This window comes from Numida meleagris, chromosome 1, assembly GCF_002078875.1.
Source record: "Numida meleagris isolate 19003 breed g44 Domestic line chromosome 1, NumMel1.0, whole genome shotgun sequence".
Lineage (NCBI taxonomy): Eukaryota > Metazoa > Chordata > Aves > Galliformes > Numididae > Numida > Numida meleagris.
Genome location: NC_034409.1, coordinates 9,190,524 through 9,214,275, shown reverse-complemented (window position 1 = coordinate 9,214,275; position 23,752 = coordinate 9,190,524). Strand labels below are relative to the sequence as shown.

The window sequence follows — 23,752 nt, the reverse complement described above, 5'->3', positions numbered from 1 at the left end:
ACCTTCCTGTTTATTTGTTTTCTGAAGTTAGTGACTAGAATTTTCTCTAGTAATTGAATCTGAATTATTAATATGCCTGAGAACATCCCTGGTGTGTTTTTCTCCCAGCAGATCTTCTAAAAGTCTTACCTTTCCTAGGACAATGGACAATTTTGTTAGGGACTACAGTCACTTTGGTAAATGAAAATATCTGTTACACTCAGTTTCAGTTGATAACAATTTCAGTAACTCCCCTTGAAAACAAAATGCTATAATGTTTTGTTTGTATCTGGGAAATGACCTTCCACTTATGTATCATCCATCACTACACATCTGGGGTGACTCAGTACATGTGTAAATCTAAGGAAGCAATAGATATATGGAATCTGCACTGATACAGAAACAGTGAAGTCAATATAGATTCACTGAAGTCAGGAATGCTATGTCAGTTGACATGGAAAGGTAACACAAATTGCAATGGAAATACAGTTTGAATGCAATTTCAATTGTGTTGAGGAAATGGAAGATAGTCTGATTATATTTAAATCAAACTCTGGGGAACATGAATACATGCGATAAGTAGACAAAGTGGCAGTAGAAAATTATGTTCATTCAGCATAAAAAAGAAAAAAATCAATCCCTGGATAACTTGTCATCTCAAATTTGAAAACTTTCTTCTTTTAGAGAAAGGAGAAGTAAAGTAAGTTGAAATATTTGCTTCATGAATAGGTATGTAGTCACTTCTAGAAACAAGGTGTTTGAAATATGGTGATTGAGATGCCAGGTGTATGTTAGGCTCATTTTACATTGGAGCATTTATTAAAGAATAGAAGGATCATCATTTTCATCACCAGTCCTGATTCCTACTGTACTGCAACAAGCTTTACGTTGACTTATCACACAGAAGTTGTGAAACTATGTTTGTACCAATATTTAAAATAAATATGTAAGCCAGATCACAGAATTTCTCTCAGACACTTAGGTTTCTCTTAAGTAGAAATGTTATAGAAACAGTCAGGTGTGGACAAAATTTGCTCCGGGCTTATTATTGCACTTTTGCCCAAACATCTTTTTATAATCAATCATTTCATGATGTGCAGGTTGAGACAAGACACATTCTTAGAAGAAAAATCACTGCTGCAAGCCAGGTTGTGCAGTATTCTAAGCAAATCCTTCCAATGCTAATACTGACTTTCTTCTTTGGAGGCCTCAATTTTGTATGACTGTGTTAAAGAATGCAGGCATTACAAATCCTTCTGGTAAAACAGAGTTCATCTAGTTTGTGGAATACAACGAGTAAGAGAAAGGAGAAGTGGACAGCCTTTTTTAACTGTGAACATCACGTTCTCTCTTAGTAAGTGCAGCTACTTATCACTGCAGGCGAACAGCAGCACTTCCTGCTGGTGAAAGACATATGTTATTTCAATATATAGGGTGAAAAAATATTGCTCCTTGAGATGTGGACAGATGTGTTTTTTGGATCTGTAAGAAAGATAAACTGTTTAAGTGATCCATAGTGAAGTAGGAAACTCCATCCTTGACTAAAATAATAATCTAGGAAACTGGCTATACTCTATGGATCTATTCCCTGGTAAGTTGAAACACCAGGGTTCTCTGCTTCTCAATTACATGTAGTGAGCAGCAATTGTTACACTCTGTGCAAGATTTCAGTGTTCCACAGGCTACTGAGTACTGAAGTTTTGAAGACAAAATTGAAAACACGAGATTTGAAGCTTAAATGACAGAGTAGTCTGCAGCATCTTTTGGAAGTCTGAATGGAAGAGTGACAATGTAGTTAATGACTCTTCCTGTCAGGGTGAACTACAAAAGTTGCTCAACTATGATATCTAACCTTCATATTATAACAATCCATCTATTTTCCAGACAGTCCAATAGGATTAAAGAAGTTGTCTTTAGGACTTCAAGTGATATTGTAATGGTAACAAAGCCTTCATTATACACCAAGATCTGCTACTGCACAATTGTATTAAGCTATGCAAGGACTACAAATAGTCAAGTCTTACATCTCCTAATATAGTCATAAAATCAATAAATAGCTTATGAAGATACTGAGAAGAATAGAAAAACTGCTATCATCCTTTACAATAACAAAAGACTACATTTAAAAACAGAATAAGGAGTATAAAGACTATTTTTAATCCATTCAGAGATCAAAAATACTACAAGAACTGAATACTAAATGTAAAGTATTCAGATCAAGACCTCTGCAGTAGATGGACTTTAGATGGCTCTAACAATCATTTACATAACTTGTAAAGTAAGAATAAGTTTTCTGATAAGTTTATTTTATAACTTTATTATGACTGTTGAATCTTTTTTTTTAAAAGCAGCATTATAGTAAAATGCATCTTTTCTTTTGAGAAAATGTATAGCTTTTGCAAGATTCTTCGTAACATGAGGTCTTCATTATTGTTCATGATCATTTGCTATACATGTTCCTGGAATGTGTATTGGTAAGAAGAAAAATGTAAAGATCTATACACATACACAAAATATGTGTTACCTACATTGCATCTGTCTGGGGCATTGTTTTTTGTTTTTTTTTCTACAGCTATTGAAAAAGTAATAACAGTACATGAATAAAAACACATTTTTTTCAAGTAAAGATTCTTTTCATACATGAAAATAAAAAAACTGCTGAAAAACTGTACTCATCACGTCAAGTGAAAACCTGGCTTTTAAAGTTGTATCACAACCTATCAAGGCATAATGAAATGTAATACAACACTGTTCTTCAGATCGGTTTTCAGGGTGGTCATTGAGATGACCAAAGGTAGAAGTGGAAGGATGATCCTGGTTTCCATTCCAGCAGTTCCAAATAGACAATTTGTCCTGAATTTCTTACCTCAAAATGTATTCCCAAATACAGTGTATGAAATTCAGAGTTATTTCCCTGCATATATGAAAGTAAACATATCTAAGGGATTTTTTTTGTAATTCTCTATCTTCCTCTAGAATACTGTCACACTTCCATTTCTGATCCTAGTTCTAACTATAAGGGTAAAAACAAGGCATGAATAAAATAGCAGAGATATATAGCTAAAATATCTAAATATTTACTTTCCCACAAAATTGCTGTTCTTTGTTTTGACTTTCAACAAAAGTAATTCTTTTGGTGGGATTTATTGTATGGATCTTTACTAATGACTAGTTTTGAAATAAGCTAACCAATTGTGTTTCAAAGTTGTTGTTTTAGAGCTGTAGTTTTTTCTAGAATGGAGGTAGTAAGGAAAATGGATCTCATTTTCTAACAGTTGAAACGGAAGAAGCAACGAGCTTTCAGATAAGGTGCTTTTTTTTCCACAGATCTCTCAGATTTTACATTTCCACCTCAAATAGAGAACTGTGATCCTGCTGAACAACAATTAGCGTTATAATTAGATGAAAACTATCCTCAGGAGGATAACCCACCTGTTTTGAAAGACCTCAATTTTGTCATGACTGGACATAATTTAAAAATACAATTAATATAGGTTGAAATTGTCTACGTTATTGATACTGATCTATTTGGATAACATTATTCAATCAGTTTTCTGCCTTTCTGTCATGATGAACTGGACCCTACAAAGAATGAGAAGACTGTGGATTTTCATAACAAGATATGAATAATATCATAATTTGAGCTGTAGCATGAAGATGATTGATGATTCTAGGAAAGGAAGAAATGTGATGCAGTGGCACAGTTTAACTCAATCCCAACACATCTTAACCATATTAAACCCAAATCTAGTGGAATTTTGTGGAGGGGAGTGGGGTTCTCCCTTTCTTTTTCTTCTGCCTCCTAAAGTTTCTCGAGAGGATGTTCAGAAACTATTCATTTTCTACTATAAAAGCAACCATAGTCCTAAGTGCACAAAACTGTTGGTGTAGATTGTATGTAGAAGCCTGAAGAACCTTGTCGAGCCAGAAATAGGGTGTGGATTCACAAAACCACTGAAAAATTACTTAGTCATACTATGTTATGAATCAGAAGGGAATACTCTCCATGAATATGGTCAGTAACCACAAGATCCTAAACTTAGCTGTACTTCTCAAACAGTACAAATTCATCAGCATGCCTCTAAAACCTCAGGGACGTTTTTTGAACTACAAACAAAAAGAGAGAAGTAGCATTTGAAAGGATCACATGTCTGCACTGTTAATTTGGGCTTTTACTCAGCTCTCATTCATAGATGAAACTAAGTTTAGAACTTCAAAGTGAAAATCCTGGCCTGAGCTGTGATATGTGAGCTAGTTCTGTCTAAATTTTTCAGTGAGGATGCAGTGAACAAAAAAACCTAATTGAGTTTCCACAAGCACAAGTGCCATCAAAATCTGGAAATGATCAGAAGAGACGCAGCCAAATGAAGCACAAAAGTCAGCGGATATGTTCACAGAAGTTCAGAGGTTACACTGAACTTGAGCTTCAGTATGCAATATATAGCTCAAATTTTGTACAACTCTTCTTAATGAATAGAAAAAAATAAGATAGATACAAAGTATACATAAGCAAGGAGGCCTTGTTCTTTCTCTTCTCTTTTTCCTACAGTGTAAATTTCCAGAACTATTTGGTCATACCAATGAGATGAAAAACAAGTTAATCCTGAAATTACATAGAATACAATGCATTATTCTTCAGATATTTACTGAATTCATTATGCACCAATTCTTACAACTCAGAACAAATATACAATCAGTCATCATTTTACAATCCTTATTCAAAGGAATGTAAACTTTTAACACGGAGACAGATACAAAAGGATATTGGATTAAGAAACGTGTGTCTTGGGAAAAGCAAAACATGCCACCTTCTCAACAGTCATGAATGATCTGTTGTTCTGTTTGACTAGGTCACTCTGATTCTAGATCTTCCAAGAACATAAGAAAGTTTTCACTTGCTAAAAAACTCAGGATAACCTAAACAATACATCAGAATTATAGACCCTTGCCGTATAACTTTTACCTAGGAATATACTGCACATTGAGAGATTATGTTTGCCATAAATTACCAGTTTAATAATTTTAACTGATTATTCAGTAGGTGTTTGCACATGTCTCAGAGTTAGCACATAACTGACTACTTCTGGAATTCTTTTTTTTTGTGTGTATGTGTTTAGAGGAATTTTAAAGGAGCAAATACAAAATGACACTGATTTCTCATAAAAGTTGAAAGCTTTTGGAGTCAGAATCTCCAACAAACATGAGCCTTCCAGAGACTCCATGAGTTCCAGAGCCTTACCATCCTGAGTGAAGGATTTCTTCCTAACATCTAACATAAGCCTCCCCTTTTTCAGTTTACATTAATTCCTCCTTGTCCTATCACTATCTGCCTGTGTAAAAAGTCAGTCACCCTCCTGCTTGTAAGGTTCTTTCAATTACTGGAAGATTGCAGTGAGGTCTCCCAGGAGTCTTTTCTCCAAGCTAAACAATCCCAACTCCCTCACATAGGAGAGTTGCTCCAGCCCTCTGACCATCCCTGCAGCCCTCTTCTTTATCTTCTCTAACAGCTCTGCATCCTTCTTGTACTGGGGGCCCCACAGGCCTGGACACAGTACTCCAGATGAGGCCTCAAAAGGGCAGATTAGAGGGGGACAGTCACCTCCCTCTCCCTGCTAGGCATCCGTCTTTTGATGCAGCCCAGAATACCATTGGCCTTCCAAGCTGCAAGAGCATACTGCTGGCTCATGTCCTGCTTTTCATCCATTAAGACCCCCAAGTCCTTCTCAGCAGGGCTGCTCTCAAGAATTTCATCTCCCAGTCTGTACTCATTTCTAGGATTGCTCTGACCAAAATGCAACACCTTGCACTTGGCCTTATTTAACCTCATTGGGTTCTTGTCAGCCCACTTTTCCAGCTTGTCCAGGTCCTCCTGATGGCATCCCTTCCTTCTATTGTATTGACTGTATGATTCAGCTTAGTGTCATCAGCAAACTTGCTGAGGGTATACTCAGTCTCACCTTCTAAGTTGTTGATACAGATGTGGAAGAGCACCAGTCTCAAGACGGACCCCTAGGGGACACCGCTTATGACCAGCCTCCAGCTGGATGTAGAGCCATTGACAACAACCCTCTGGCTACGACCATCCAGCCAATTCTTCATCCACAAAAAAGTTCACCCTTCAAATTCATCTCTCTCCAATTTAGAGATAAGTATATGGTGCCAGACTATGTCAAAGGCCTTGCACAAATCCAGGTAGACAACACAGTTGCCCTTCCTTGGTCCACCAATGCAGGCATTCCACCATAAAAGGCCACCAGGTTGGCGAGTCACAACCTGCCACTGACTAAGCTGTGCTGGCTGTCTTGGATCACCTCCTCATTTTGCATTTGCCTTAGCATCTCTTCAAGGAGGATCTTCTCTATGATCTTCCCAGACACAGACGGTTTTATGTAAACTAAGTTCTCAGGGTCCATCTCCACTCTTTAGTACTCTCAGATGCACTTTTGAAATTCTTTAAACAATCTGGAAGCGGCTGAGTACTATCAGCATTATTGTAATCCCTATGAAAGCAACTGCAAAGCTCCAAAACACTTACAGAAATGTGTTATTACCCTGTTCGACTTTAATGCAGTAACAACCATAAGTTTGGGACTCAGGCGAATGCTGTAACAGCTAAGCTCTTCTATCAGAATTATAGTTTCCGGAAGAGTATATCTTACAGACTGAAGGACCAAAAAGTAAAACCACCAAGACAGTATTTGCACAGAAATTCACAGAAATCTGTAGAAACTTACCGTCAAATTGTGAACAGTTGAACATGGAAGTCAACCACCCCAAAAAGCTGCTGCAGGACTATCAGTCCAGGAATACTAGTCATAAAATGTATATACGTACCAGTCATATTATATATAACTAATTCTAGAAAACTCTGAGGAACATTTTCACCATAGTTTAAAAATCTACTTGTGTGTGTGTTTGTGATTTACAGCATTTACATTACAAAGCATGCTGAGATGTGACAACTCTAACTCTCAGCTGTTCCCTCTGGATCCCAGGCAATAGTATCATACAGAAGTACAAATCAATACCTCTGTTACCTTTCAACCTGTTACTTGAGGTAGAGCATTTCTATGCTGCTATCACAGCACACTCTAGGAGCTGTTTCTCAAGAGTGTATAAACATTGGTGCTATTTTCAAATCTCCATGCTAAGAGTTTTTTGTTTTATTTTACTTTTAAATTAGAAGTACAAGAAGTTTTCAAAAACCCAGAATTTTACAGCTCAAGGGTTTTAATGCTATTACACATTTATGCAGTTAAGTAAAACAAGTAAACAAAAAAAGAATCTAATCCATTAACCTGATTTTATGAAGTAATGTGTTGCATTTTCTAACAAAGGGATGGTTCCATTAAAAAAATGACTGAGACAATACAGCACTTGAAACATCCAGTTAACAGTTCTAAATGACAAATTCATGCACATATTACAGAGCTGTTTAAAATCCACTAAGATGCATTTTACAAAAATACCACTTTTCATACAACAGAAGTGCATGGAAAATTTTAAGTTTCAAGCCTTTTCATATGTGTTATAACCAAACAACAAAATAGAAAGTGAAATTATACACATAAATCAAAATTGTCAGTGTTTAATGTTGCTTTGTAATGCCTGGGGTACAGGAAAATAGAACAACTTTTGTCATTATTGATTTTAATCAATTACACTACAGGTATGGACACACAGAATCTGGGCCTTAGACTTTGATCTTGCAAACAAACACCAGCTCAAGTTTTAGTCAATGGAAGCATTTGTATGATTAAAGAAACACAGATGATTAAGTATTAACAGAATCAAAGTTTTAGGGTATGGCCTATAATGCCACTTTGTTTGCAGCAGAAATAAATGCTGTTTATTACCGATCCTTGCAAGAGAGCAGCTGTGCTCTGCCAGGCAGCTATGAGAGCTTCACTTATTTTGATGTGAAGTGCACAAGCTTAACTCAGGGTGCTTTGAAACCTGCTTAATCCAACTCAACCTATTGTGCCCTGAAGCAGATGCAGAACACATCCGAGCCAGTGGTTCAGAGAGCTGTTTCCAGCAGATACCATAGCTGCTTAAGTTGCTCAAATCACTGCTCAAGTGACTACACCTTTGTCCTCATCTTCCAGGCCATTAGTAGGTCAAAGACATATTAATTAGCAATTAATATCTTCACTTATATTGTGTCAAGACAATTGTGCTACAGGGTCTTAACTCTGCAGTTAGTCACACTCAGAAGGGTTTTATTCTCGGATGTGTAACATCCTAGACCTGTCGTCAAACATTCATCCCAAATCCATCTCACCTACTTTTATCTGAGTGTTATGTCAGGCTTCTGGTTTAAGCTAACTATTTTATCCTTCTGTGTTCAGGACAGACAGAAGTACATGGCCAGGACAAGTACAACAATCAAATGAATCACCTCTTTCCGAAAGTGAAGTCAGGAACAAGGAAAGACCTTGTCAACTCTTTAGTGATATAAATTTGTGGGGTGTTTATCATTGTCTTTAGTAACAGTGAAACAAAATCTCTGTTCCGGTTTTGTATCAGAGGTTTTGCATAATTAGTGGTAGATTTAAAGGACAGAATGCTGCATTCAAAGCACTTTTTGGAGAACCACTCTTTACTGTAACTGTTTATCTTCTGAATGTGAAGCATTTTATCAGAAAGAATTCAAGTATTTTAGAAATAAAATAACACATTGCATTGTTTGAGTGCTGCTCACACAGAAGCAATAAGGAATCCCAATTAGGAATTCTACTGAATCACTGTAGAACATGGGAGTATTTACAGCCTGTTCCAGAGCTACAAGTAATGCTCAATCTGCTGAATATTTCAACATCCCCTCAGTAGTGTGTTTAGAAACAGCTATCCCAGGTGCTTGTGTAACCTGGAAATATGCAGAAGGATGTGGACAAGCCTAAGATAAGCAGAGAAGAGAAGATAATGACTTACTGCATGTAAACACAGGAACATAAAGACAAAGCATTTTTTGCAGCAATAATTTTAAGATCTCTAAGTCAGCTTGAGTACTTCTGGACTCCAACATAATACATATTTTCAAGCTTTGCATCATACCATTCTTAATCAACTGAGATGAAATATTTAACGCATAAAGGAATGGGCTTATTTTCCTTTACTTTTGGCTTTTACCACACACCCACAGGAAAACACTTCACTTAATCATAAATAAAGGGTTGCAGGAGCTCATGGAATTAAGTAACACTTGCTAACCTTTAGCTTTCTGGCTGAAAAATGACCTTCAGTGATGACCCGAGTGAATAGTGCTATTTGGAATGATTCCCTTGCACCAAACAACCTATTATTTTACTATTATTAAGGTTTGGTAACACTGCTGGGAGAAACCATCTGTTAAAAAAGAAACAAGGTACTGACCCTTAGATATTTGGGGACTGTTGTTTTCTGCGATCAGTTTAAGCCACTTTTCATTCATTTTGTACAATTTCCTTTCACCACTGTCAGGAAGATCAGAGTAAGAAAAGGCCAACATCCCTGTGATGTTTATTACACATCAACAAATAAAAGATACATTTACAGCTGCATTCACCATTTTACTAGGTCTATTAAACAAACGTGTTGTAAGAAGAAGCCTATAAAACAAACTTAGCAACAGTAAAAGGCCCATTGTTTGACTCCCTACCGAAGCTTCAATTGATTCACAGTTTGAAGTCAGGAATCCTTTAGATAAAAATAAACACAGAAGAAGTAGAGAATAGATACATTAAGAGGAGTGACATCTTCTTTCACTGAAAGACCTGACTTCCAACCACAGGTTCCTTGGCTTAAAGAATTATTTTGCAAACAGTTTGCCAAAAAATCCATAATTATGAGAGAGGACCCAGTCAAGAATCTTCAAAAAATTTAAGTAAATATATTTGGGGGGATTTAAAATAACAGAAACAAAAAAGATAGAATTCACATGCTTCACTGAAAGAATGAGTTGCCTAAAACCTGAAATTCTTCAGTACTGATGAAGTAGAAATTTTAGCGATATGATTTCACAGGGATCATGAACATTTTTTTCTGAGTTAATGCTGCCAAATCACAGTCTAACAAGGACTATATGTGGCCTGTCATCAAAGTTTTATAAATAATGAATGTCTTCTGCCTAGGACAAAGGGATATGTGAAGAAATCAGTGTTGTTTTTTTTTTCTCCTGTTTGGCTAACAGGCTTTGCAGGCTTTCTGTGACTGGATTTATATTTTCTTTTCTTTTTTTTTCCTTCCTCCACAAATGATTTTTTTGACCTTTTATTTCTTCTTTATTTGGATATTTAATGTTCATAGTGATACTTTGAACTCTATTGTAATAGACCACAGAAAGCACGAAAATCTAATTTCTATCATACAACCTTCTCTGACTGACTGGAAAGATATCCTTTGTACTTATGTTTCTGAAATGAAAGCTCGTTTCAGGCAAATTAGATTAAGAACGGTAATGTGGTTTTAGAAACTAAATGTTGCATGTCTATGACAAATTAATCTTTGCCATTAGCCTATTCCAGCATTTCCTTTGTGTTAACTTTTTAATTTGCAGAAACACTGTAAAATCCAGTTTTGATTAATTTCCTTGACCCTGAAGACATAAGTATTAGAAGTCAACCAATGGTAGCCATGAGTTACAGAATGTGCTACTGCACCACATTTCTCCGTGGAATGCAATAGGACAGAGAATACTGCTATTTCCTGATATATTTCATTGATTTTTTACTAATCTGTGAAATTTATAAGATAAATTAGTGACACTTCCACCAAGCAAATGAGATTTCATTCTGAAACACTGCATTGCTTTCAAGGACAAGTCTGAAGTCACTTGATGCAACTGGAAGTCTCTTTTTGACTTTACTAAGAATTGAGCAGACTCCAATAGACAGAAGGGGTAATAAAGCATGGCAAGTACAATATTGAGACAGAGTAACAACACATGAAAAAAACCCTACCAATTATCTGCTTTTTCCTGAAACTAATAAAAAGTAATTTGAAGATGAGATTCAACTTTTATTCCATCAAAAAAATTTTTTAGCTACATGAGTGATCCAAGTTTTGCAGCTATTGGCTACACACAGTCTGCACATCATGCCAGGGCCAGGATGTTTGGCAAGCATCTCTTTGCTGACATCTTTGTGGTTACAGACCGCCTGCTCATACTTGCACAGAAACTGTAAATGGAACCTTTCACATGCCGTTATACTCCAGAGCTCCTGCAAATTACAGGTAATATAAGAATGAGAGCAGACTTAGAAACAACGATGCATAACTAAGATGGTGAGCACCGTGGCCAAAGAGTGTATTCAGATGCCTGATTATAATGTGCTGAAGATTACAAATGCTCTTAAAAGCTTAGCATCAAGAAACATCAGGGACAAAACCTGACCAAAAATAAATAAATAAATAAATAAATAAATAAATAAATAAATAAAACAGAGAAACCCTTCTTTGTGTTTGTAATGTTGTTTATTGAAAAGAAAAAAAAGTTGGATACGTAACGATACAGTCCTGCTTTACACTGTTTTGAAAGAAAAAAAAATAAGACTTTAGAGAGCTATAAAACCACCAGACAAAGGGATGTATCACAGGCAAAAACATAACTATTAATAGCTTCATCAGAACTAACAGAAGATGCTTAGAGGAGAAACACAGTTATAACATTATGTTTTCAGTTGAGTCAGTTAACAAGGTGAAGTAGCTCTTCCAAAACAGAATTGTAGAGTTGAGGAAGATCAGAAGAACCAAGATGATGGAAAAAAGGAGTAGATCAGTGTGAGATGACAAAAAAAAACAAATAACAGGCTGGTAACATTCATTTTTGAAACCATTCGCTGAGAGAATCAATGTTTTCATTTGCTTTTATGTAGGTAGTAAATTCAGTCAGTTTCTCAAACTGAATCTTGATGTTGACAATTTATAATTTTCACTAACTTAAAGATGGAACTTATGTAAGAACTACTGAAACACTGTTTCTTCAAAGCTATTTAACATCCTTTCTTCACAAGGGTTTGGAATTAATGCTAAACTACATTGCAGATTTTTTTATAATACAATATTTTCATTCTTTTTTTTCTTTTAACATTTTCTTTCATGTATAGTCACGAATACTTAAAAGATTATGTAAGTGCCAAACATTAACTAACCAACACAAAACATTTAAAATAGTATACTTGCATTAAGAGAGTTTTATCTGTAAAACAAAGATTCCTATCTTTATCCCTACAGGGTTTGAATTTCTTTAAGAAATCAAGTTTATTTCTAATTAATGTTGACTACATCTAATTAACGTTCACTACATGTTGACTTCATCATATTTGCCTAATTGCATGAAGAAGACCAAGACAGCAGTTTTAATAATATTTAGTATATCTATTGCAGAGTTTTGGAATATTTTTTGACCCAAAGTTTCTCAAAAGGTCTGAAGCAAATGCTCACCGTTGCACAGCATACTGTAAATCATACAAACAACATTGATCTTGTGTGCATGTAAGTAAAATAGAACACTTTTAGTGAAATAATGGTAAGTACAATATCTGATGAAGAGTTTAAAATAGCAGATGGTGTTATCACTTTGAAAGCAAGGAGGTAGTTTACATGGAAGAAGTAGCATGCAGAATATTCTGGTCTTGTAGCTTCAGATGGCACTTAGTTCTTTAAATCAAAAGCAGGAAAGTGATTGATGTTACACAGCAAACAGTCTGCTTCTTACATCCCCAGTGGTAGTGCTTATCACTTTGGAGTTCTGCTACAGTAAAACTTACAGAAGCCTTTGTCAACAAACTGCAGTTATGAAAGGAACTGTCATGACTTCTCTGCCAAAAAATTCCAGTCTTTGTGAACAAGTCCGTCTAGGATTACTTGGAAACACTCCTGAACTTGCTGCCAGTCACCTCTTGGGATATGGATAAATAATAAATCAGAAGCTTGGGTAAAGAATTTGTTGTTTGACCAACAGGAGAAAAGGAATAAAAGCCCTCCTCCCTTCCCCGCCAGTTGGTCTGAGATATCTATATATCCTTCTTTAAAACATTTCTGTACTGACATTGAGTTCTATGTAGCCTCAAGTATTATGTTAAAAAGAGACTGTCATGTGCTGTTTCCAAATACTTGTAATATCAGCCCTTATACTCAGTAAGATTCGTACACCTTCAGCTATAATGCAAGTCTTCTGTTCCTAAGCCATCAGTTATACTGTTCTTTATTTCACCATAAGAAAAATCCAAACATCTATCTGTTATTTACATACATATATTTTATAGATAGATTTATACATACACAAATATTCATATCATACATATTTATTTAAACATATAGATATTTATACATAGAGATACATATTCATAAATATATACATACTCATATCTTTTTTTTTTTTTATATACAAACTTCTGTAGAATACAGATAAGCGTAGATAACCCAGATCCTTATTTTGGTATATTCAAGTTGATTTATATCTAGTATGAATGAAAATCTTACATTTTAACTTTTCTTGGTAGGAGAACTAGTCTCATAATCATTTAAAACCAGAATTCTACCACCATGAAAACTATTAAAATAAAAAAATTATGCATGAAACTGAATCAGTCATGATTCAGTTATGAGTTATGTGGCTAGTTATTATTTAGCCATGTTTTCTGTGGACAGGTGATTACTAACTGAAAATACTATATGTGCATTTAATGTATTTACCTACTTCAGAATCCACAAATGCCTGTCTAAAATTTTTCTAAATTCTTATTATTCACAGTATTCATTAGTCCCTGGATAAATTTTGCTGCCACCTAGCTAGAGAATTGACACAGTAAAAAAAAATGAAGCTATACAATTATGAGACCAGAGTAATGAATAGCAAGACATTGCTATAATAATTTCCAAACCAGTCTCTGAAATCAAATTTCTTTTTGCAAGAAAATCTCTGACTAGATTAGCTAAATTGCAACCAATAAAATTTGCAGAAATGTCTTAATCTAGTTTAAGTAAAATGAATTAAAAATGACTATTATCGAGAAAGTTAAAGTAGGCATGTTGAAAGCCCAGCTCCTGCAAATGTCAAGGAAATATTTTTCTTCTGCAGCAGACCTTAGCAGTCCTCAAAGATGATTAGCCAGGCCTAACCATAATTCTTAGAGATGGTTTCATATAACACATCCTATGTATTAAAATCTGTATATGAACACAGAGATTATCACTTTTCTTCTGCAACATTTCATCTATCCCTTCAGTCTCTTCCTCTATTTTTTTAAATATTTTATCTTGAGAATGCAAAATCCAGATTCTTTCTTAATTCAATCTGATCCTTCTGCCTGTTGCATCTTCACTACCACAAGTAGCAAGCACTGCTCACAGCAAGCAAGGTGGAGATGTTTGGACTGGGAATACTACTTAACCACACCGTTTCCAGGAAAGAACAGTGTACAGTGCATAGCTACACAACCTGAAATTGGACCATGCCAAAATGCCTCAAGTCACTCAAGAACAATATAAATGGGTAAAAAATAAAAATAATAAGAAAAAAAACAGATCTGTCAAGATCTGCAAAAGTCTGCACAGAGCCCACTGTACCAGATCCCATTCCTGCTACAAAATTGTGGAGACACCACAGGGGCTCAACAACTCACTTTCATACTGCTACCTTTGCTCTTTAACCTACCCACAAACCAGAAAAGAACACTTAGGAACACACTGCATACCCTGTCTAGGGCTTGAATTATACAATTACATCCTTCATGGGCTCTTCAGGCCTACATGCTTTTAATGTAGTTCTACTAGGCTTATATAAATATATCCCTCCTGCTCTCTGGAAACAAAATCCATTTCAATCTGTAATGTAAATAGTTTCTTTTTAACATACAGTGTGTGCTGATTTCACCTTAATTATATATTTCCCATTGCGAGAACTCAAACTGTGGGACACTGGGAAAGAATGTAACCCACAGCCTATAAAGCATGGGGGCTGAATCTTGGCCTCCATTAACACCTCATTAAGCAGTGCCTGTACTGTACTTAAAATGAGCTAATGATTTTTAAACATATTTGTCAACCTACAACTTAATAATGTAGAAACTTTATTTCTCTCTAATACTGAGTGAGTAATAATACATTCTTATCTCTACAAATCAACATGAAACAGTAGGAGTACGTTATTACCCCAAGCAAGATTTCTGCTGGTCATCGTCAAATGCAACCTTCAAGATGACCACACCACTAATACCACAAATGGTGTTAATTGCAATATAAATTTTCTTATGAACAAATCCGATGGACTGAGGAAAACACCTTCAATTCCTGGGCTTGTACACAGTTCAAGTTAGTAAGAATTAACTTAAAACCATAAAATTAATTCAACCTCATATAAAGGAATGGCAAAATTCTGATGTTTGAGTTTAATGTGAGTAAAGACAATCCTCTGTGTTACCAAAAAACACCATTATAGTTTATATTAAACTGACAGGTTTAACAGTAGTTCAGAAATGCAGGATTTTGATTAACTCCCACTGAAGCTGAGAAAATGGCCATAGCATCAAACAGAGGTTGCACAGTATATCCTTTAATTGGCAAGGGGATTGTGGTATTCCTATCCATCAGGTGACCTCTCTGAGCAAGGGTTAGGACCTGAGCTTGTTGCAGTGAGTTGGGAAGCATGTGTGCGCTGCAGGTGAAGCCTGGTTTGCTGAGGGCAAAAAGCTCTCATTCATTGTCAGTTCACTTTACTTTCACTGAACATCACTTTTAAAGCAAAAAAAGGAAAGAAAAGTTTGTAAAAATCAGTGTGATCTAATTTGTAGATGCCTTCTCTGGGTTCTGTAAGTAATAAGCTTTTAAAGTAGATTAGTTATAAATATTCCTCCCATTAAAAAAATCTCATGTCCATAAAGCTCATCATACTCATCACAGAAGCTTTTACTTATCTGTCAGTACTAGCCTAGCCTGCAGTGGCCTGAATGGTAATTAACTGCCAACACTCCCAGCTGCAAAGGGAAGCAGTGAGCAGGTATGTCTGCTTTCAAGTTTCAGGATCTTTGCGATTAAATTTATCACTGAATTTACAGCTCTTCCATGCTGCAAATATACAGGTATGGATTTCAATGCCTGAACCAAAATGGTGCAACCACCACTTTCTAACTGCCCATGCCCAGCTGCTACCCAGAGCAGCATCCCTCTGGAGTATGCGCAATTAAAATGAAGGGACCTTCCTGCTGTTCCTGTTTGATTAGTGAATGCAGCAACATTTACTCATGGTCTTCATACTTGGATGCTACATTCTTTTGGATGGGAGACTTGCAAGAGCTGTTCCCAGGGTGCAGGCAGGGATGCCATGTATTACCTTTGACTTTGGATATGTAGTCAGGCATTCATTGACTGCAACACAGCTTGTAAAATCAGTCACATTTCATAAGTGTGAAAAATGTGGCATGTTACTCTATAAGGTGAAATATAAGATGGTGATATGTGTGCTTATGGTAGAGAATTTGCTTGGGAAAGATCCTTCTGTGTCACTGGATCTGGGAAAACTGACATCAGGCAGGGGAGGTTTGGCCCTCAGTGAGAAATGGATGTTTTAAAATCTCCTTGAAAATATCAGAGTTATGATGTGTTATGCCCAAATTACTGGCTCCCTGCTGAAGATGAAGTAGTATGCAGTGAAACATGCACTGATTCCAACTAGCGGAAAAACAATTACTCCTACAAGCGAGCACAGAAGCAGTTAATAGTTGCAGAACCATAGTGGGGAGCTTGCCAAAAGTGGCAGCTAAGCCCTGAACCAACATAACAGTAGGTCTATTTGTCTCATTTACTCTGCTTTTCTCATCTCCTTAACCCCATCACAAGCAAGTAAAGATCAATAATAACAATAGCCTTCGTGATTACACCTAGAAATAAATCAACATTCAAATACATTTTCAACAAAGGAGATGTGAGAGAATTATATAATCAACATTTATCACTCATTTCTACCCTACTTTGAAACCACTGGTTAAAAAGATAAGTAGTTTATATATTAAAAGGGATTTATTGCATTGGTAGCAATCAGTTGTTTACTTACAAGAGAGCTTTTCATGACAAGTCTATCTTTCTTTAAAACATGTTTCACTGCCCTAATAAAAGCAAAACTCATTTCGTAGAGTTTCCTAGCAAGGCATTCAGACCAATTATCCTATTCAGCTTCCTTCTTTATAATTGTTAATTTAGCTTGCTATATAAAACACAATTAAACCTTGTTTAGACTAAAGCTGTCTACAGGTGGAGTTGTAGCTGATGCTAGATTTTAAATCCTAGCCATACTTAAAATAGATATTCTAATATACTTCACACTGATACTGCATAGTTATCATTTCCATAGCCACATAAATGTACCTCAGTAAATCAGCATTTGCTCACTCACAACTATGTCAGCAAAAAGGTATTTTCTTTTCATCTTTTCACAAAAGGTAATATGGCTCAACATCAATGTACCTTGCACACTTGCATTTTTTTTCCACCTCCACTGCTAATAACTGCCTGTCATATATTTACATGTATGACATTTACAAATGTATGTACTCCTGCAGAGGACTGAAATGTCCTGGCTGTAGACAGGGACCTATAGATATACATAGGATGAGAACCAAATCGTAAGGAAGAGTTTAAATCACATGCAATCAAGAACAAGGCACTCTGAAGGAGCTAAGGGAGTAGGGGTTAGGTTTCAGGGAGACTAAAACTGAAGAAAAAAGTTGTAAGTAATATACACAAATATGAGAGAAAGTAATATTTTTTCTTTGAGCAACTGCTAAACTGGAAGCAGACTTACATTGGCAGTTAGTCATTTTAATTACAGTGTGATGACACTTGCTAGTTTAGAAAATGAATCATATGGCTACACAGGAATTCAGTCTTTTTCCCTTAGCTATATTTGTAGACAAATAGGATTCTAAAAGTGAAACAGACATTCAATTGCTTAACGGTAACTTTATGCATAAGAGTATATTTATTCAGTAATAATTTCAGGGTATCTTCTCATGACTTTCCTTATTATTAGAGACCAGACATCCTTCTTACAGCACAGAGGACAACACAGAATAACAAGAAAACCTAATGCACTTTCAGGTATAAGAATATTTAAATAACCTAAAATCAATCATTGCAAGTGCCTAAATTCATTCTAATTTCAGTAAAGTGAATTACAGATACAATTTAGTACAAGGACATAATTTACAGCATTTCTGAAAAGGAATATTTTACTCTGTCAAAGGACCGCAGTTTAAACCCAGTGCAATACTTTCAGTGAAGTCAATGAACTTGCATTAGCATAAAGGCTTTAAAAACCTGACACACTGACCTACCTTTATGTGACAGACGTAACCTTGGCTGTCTTGTATCTGTTGCATGACATCCAGCCGGTAACTCTAGTAACAAGCCACATAGTGCCAGAATTAAAAGGTCCTGGGCAGATGCCATCCTGCCCAACATCAAAATCTTGCTCTCTTCACTTAACTGCCGCTCTTTGTTTGTTATTTTTTTAAGGCTTCAAGTTCCACTTCTACTTTCCCGGAGCACTTAGATATCTCTCTTTGGTCTGTTTGTGGGGTATCTCTACGTGAAAAATCAGTGTTCGTCAGAGCAGCACACAGCCTCAGCTTGCCATTTGTCAAGCTGTGCAAATGTCATGTAAAAATATTCCCTCCCCAGTACAATTGTTTATAAAGTGCAAGGACATTCCAAGGCGTTACTCTGCAGTGTTATGTCTTGAGCTCTCTAGTAACTCTGCCCGTGGATTCAGGAAGAAGCTGTATTTTCAGTCCCTCCTGCAAGGCAATTCATTAAGAGAAGGAGGGAAAAAAAAAAAAGCACCCTCCTCCGCGGTGCTCTTCAGAACTCAGCCCCTTGCTCTGTCTTGCCAAACAGCCAGTTTTAATTCACCTTTCACCTTTGCTAATTAAAAACAAGAAGTGCCATTCCCTCCTGGAGTTGCAGGATCCACCCAGCGGGGAAGCCGGGCTGTCAGGCTGCTGTATTTACTGAGAAAGTTCAGCGAGGGTTGAGGCGATGCACAGTACGAGCTGCTTCTAGGAAGCGTTTTAATCCACGTGCCGTGCGCTGATTCCTCAATTGCTTCGTGGTTTCACGTTGTAAAGCGTCAGGAGAAGGGTCTGAATTCTTCCTGCCCCTCCCTTCCGAAAAGTCATTTCAGGTTTTGTTCCCAGCTCAGCGTTAGAGGAGGATTAACCCTTGAATTAACAGCGTAAGTGCATTATCACTTAGAGTCATTAAACAGCATGCTGCTAAGTGGATCAGCAGTCCTTTTTTACTTTCAGTAAAAGGTTTATTTTTGAGTTGTTGTTTTTTGTTGTTTTGGTGTCTTTTGGTATTGTTGTTGCTTTTTTATTGTTTTTTTTTTCCAAATGTGTTTCTATAAACACCTTTTGGAGAGCATGATAAGCAGCATCAGATTTACAAGTGTCAGGCAGCTGCTTCTTACATTGCAGCTAACAAACACTAGATAACTCCATCTCTTTTTTCTATCATTTCTAATTAAATATCACTAAAATTATACCTATGGCAAAAAGTAATTTTTTATTAAAAAAAAAATCTATAAGTCTATGTCTGAAGTATGTAAATGTAGGATTAAAATGCTCTGTAGCTCAGATCTCATGCATAGAATCTTTCAGCATTTTGTGAGGTGTACTTTAGTTATTAACAATTGTGGTTGTTTTTTTAATGAAGTCATTAATGTCATGTCAGGTCTTTGTAAAAATGAATAATGAAAAACTAAAACGTATCTGGAAATAATGCACTCAAACAAATTTGGTAGCCCACAAAATATAATGATATTTGGAGAGGAAGATTTAATGAGAAATTTCTGTATGCCTGCAAACTGGAAAGAACCTTGCACAATAAAATAGTGAAATGCTAATAATTTTAATGTCAGGATAAATAGATGGGAGAAGACAGATCTGTTCAAGAATGAAAAATATGAACTACTATGATGGAAAAAAAAGGAAGCAACTTTGGGGAAAAGACAAAAGTAAATGAGTGAGAGTGCCAAAGGACTCCTGGAGGCTGTATAATCAGAAGTGAGGAGGTCATGTCTACCTGTTAGTTCTCTAGCAGCAGGTCACGTGCATGTACCTGGGCTAGCTTTAAATCAGCTGGAAACTGTGCCATCAGCAGTTAAACCACAGGAGCAAGAGCTGAGCAAGAGCGAAATCACACAGCTCTTTGCTCTATTTCATGCACACACACTGCAGGTTGCACTGAATTGTATACTGATGTACAGCTGTGGGGCCAGCTGTCTGGCAGTCACTCAGCATGTGTGCTGAAGACATTGTCTGCGAAGACAATACTGGCTCTGCCTCCAAGAACTGACCTCACCACAGATGAGTTTATCATCTATCTGATGGGGTTTTTATTATTGGCACCTTTCTGTCGTGCTGAGGCATACCAATGTGCTGCATTTGATCACTTGAAGCTGTTGCAAAGAGCACGATCTGGTGCCTGTTGAGGCCTCCCTGAAAATTTACATTTGTCTTTGGATGCAATTCTTTGAGCTCTTATTGAAATATTCACATTTAGTTCCCAAATAAAGATAGAATTAGTAGAATTCTAGAAGACTCATTCTTCCTTAAATGCAAGTCTTAAAAATGTAAACACTTCAGTTTCTGAAGTAACCCAAATGTCCTTTTTGCATTGAAGAATCTTGATATAGAAAACTCAGTATTCTTTCTAATTTAATCTGTGCATTTTCAAAAAGGCTACAAAAATCCAAATGCAAGCTGAAGTATAAATGCTGAAACCATATTTGGTGAGTAAACCAAACATTGGTGCAAACCCTCAAATTCTGCCCTTCTCTAGAACTGTTATCGAAACTATGGTAGGAGGTTAGTCACTGATATTCTGAGGATGCCGCTAATGCTATAGATGCTGAACCTAATCAGTTAAGACTTCAGGTATCCTGAGGTGATACTACAACAATAGTGCAACAAGTTCAAGACGATTTCCCCGGCTTTAAATTCCTTAAATTCTAGTTTCATTTTCCCGGGGGGTGAGAGAGAAGGGAGCTGCTGGAAACCATGGGCCTTCTTTTGTACTTAGGTAAGAGAAAAGGTGTAGCATGTCTACTCAGAAAAGCCCTATGTAAAAATAAGGGCAGTTCTCTGCTGATGGAAGCTTATATGCACTCATTTGCAATTCAAAAACCCATGCATCCCGAGCCATTACACAATTCTTGGCTCCCTACAAACACAATGTGACCCAGAGCTGGGGCTTTAGTAGCGTCAGAAATATCCAGGCAAGCTGATTTTCATATTTGTGCCCAAGGACAAAGTGTTTCTGTCTGAAATCTGATTCTTGAGCAGGGTGGGCCGCGTGGATGCCTCAGGCTCCTTCCCGTGCCCACTGAGGGAAGGTTGTGGAGCAAGGCTGCAGGAGCTGGAGCTGCTGCTGGATGGGGAGGCTTTAGCTGGCAGCAAGAGGTGCTGGCATGCACATGCAGGGAACGGCTGCTGAACACGAAGAAAGTCGACTGCACTGGAAAAAGGCCCAACAAGATGGAAGGGAAAGGGAAAATCCACATATTGGTGTAAGCTTGAGAATCACTTCTTTCCTAGAAAAAAAAATCAATGTTCTTACCAGCTAAATCCGTGCTTCATTTTTCTCAAATTGCTGTATAAGATATATAAGCCTTACACTACCTTACAAAGAAAATTTTGATGAAAAGTGAGTAGTGGAAAGGTACACACAATTTCAAGGCAGAAATGTGTGGCCTCAGGCAAGGCAGACAAACTCTTTGCCTCAGCGACTTTTCAATTAAACAGACATGCAGTCTTGCCTCAAGGGGTGTTTTGAGAGACTTGTTCCTGAAGGATTTTAAACAGTAGGTACAAGGATGGCAACTAAGATGTTCAAATATTAGGATTCTGTCTCAGATGAGTACAAACACAGATGCCCAGGGCTGCATAGCCCACATGTAGTACCTTGCTGGGTCTTTGAAGAGTAAACATGGTGGGTTTACTGTCTATTTTCCATTAATAAGGCAAATAGAACAGATCTCTATTAAACCTGAATTTGTTTCAGTAGCAAAACCTTTGTTTAAGTGCATGCTGACAGGTAAATAGAAATTCATGCCTAGAAATCTTCAGGTATTTGAAAATTGAGATGCAAACCTGGTATTTGATTGCTGGGATAGAGTTTATATAATTGCTCTCAGCTAAAAAAAAGCTAGAGGTTTTCTTAATAGAAAAGGAAAAAATAAAGATGGTGTGTACACTTGTATTCTGTATGTGCAGCAAAAAAAATCTAGTAAAAGAACTCCAAATTAATTGTGAATTGCTATGTAAAGCCTGTGAGTCACGGTTTGATTTGCTGCAACCACTGTAGGTGCAGAGCAATTCTAATGAAGCCAGTGAGCCTGTAAATCTAAACACTAACATAAAATGCTTCTGACATACTGTGTGAACTCGTTTCACTGATAGAGTGAAATGTAAATGCAGGAGCATGATATAAATAAGTAGATCTGCTATTAGCTACTAGCGCCAGTAACAAATTCTAAACATTATAACTATAAAGCAAAATGAAGTGTTTAGAAATGTTAAAGCTAGGGTGGTCCGAGGATCGCCATAACCATAACTCAAAACCAGGTTTGAAAGTTACAAGACTGCCTCCTTCTAAAGACAGTACACTGAACCATGGCAGAAAAGCTCTCTTTTTTGGACTGTGTTTGCAGATCAAAAGAAGGTGTGCAATCCCAGGAGGAGCTGTGTGGCCTTCAGTGAAAGTTAATGATGCCTGCATCTTCATTAGTCCTGTAACCTGTGATGAGTGTATTGTATAGGTAATCATATCTTCATTTATTTAACAGACAAACCTTTAAAAGACACTTAAAGAAATCCTTCTCTTACAGTACTTCATTTGTTAAGCTTTTTAATGTCACTATTTATCCCGTGAGCATTGCAGTTAGTATTGATACTTTACCTTTCAAATTCTGTCATGGAGAAATTGAAAATTAGAAGAATTAAAGAATTAAGAATGAAGAATTAAAAAAATTATACTTTGACAGAAATACTTAGAGTAGATGTGGGAGATGAAGGAAAGACTTGTATATAATGTAATTATTGTTTCTGTCTTATTTCTGCCTTTGAGGTGGGAATTCATGCCTGCTCCAGCCTCTGTTAGAAGCTGGTAACTGGCTCTGGCTTCAGCGCAATAGAAAGAGAAAAATGCTTGTCATTGCAGTGGTGCAGATGCTGCAGCCTCTTAACTCCTGATGAACCCACAAAAATTCTGTGGACACATTAAGCAACAGTTCTGACAAGACACGACAAGAACATGGAAAAATAGATCCAACAGGTGAGTAATCGCCCAATAGTATCTTCTTAGATCTCTCCAAGAAAGGAGCAGAACCACTCGGATGACCCCACTGACCCTAGGGAGGATATGTTAACTGATAGCAAAAGAATGCTGCCAGATCCTGTTTGATACAAGGTAAGAACAAGAAATTATAACAAAACTTAGACATCACATAGAATTTTCAGACTATAAATGATTCTGACACTTGCTTTTGTCTGCTGAAGTTGGATCCCAGCCCTGTGTGAAAGCTGATGTGTTTATATACAATATCTTTAGGACAGGGAAATGTTATTTCTCTTGTTTCATGCACAGTAAATTCTCTCTTTGATCCAAGACCAAATTTAGACAATATTCATTAAGCAAAAGAGTTTGACTGAACATGAACTTGCACTTCAAACTAGCCATAAAATTATCCTGTAAATTAGTGCTCTGGAGGAAAAAATAATTCTTAACTAAATTA

General features: G+C 36.6%; 1 protein-coding gene and 1 long non-coding RNA gene across 2 annotated transcripts in view; one reads left to right on the top strand and one right to left on the bottom strand.

Annotated features, from left to right (window-relative positions):
- Nucleotides 1-18,764, bottom strand: part of SEMA3E (semaphorin 3E) — a 137,119-nt gene extending 118,355 nt beyond the window's left edge. The window contains exon 1 of the mRNA XM_021384726.1: nucleotides 18,291-18,764. Within this exon, the coding sequence (XP_021240401.1) occupies nucleotides 18,291-18,417 (127 nt within the window). The 5' untranslated portion in view covers nucleotides 18,418-18,764. The remainder of the gene's footprint in view (nucleotides 1-18,290) is intronic.
- Nucleotides 18,916-23,417, top strand: LOC110392487. Its single transcript, XR_002434422.1, has 3 exons — nucleotides 18,916-19,189; nucleotides 22,670-22,777; nucleotides 23,086-23,417. It is a non-coding gene; the product is annotated as an uncharacterized LOC110392487 (long non-coding RNA).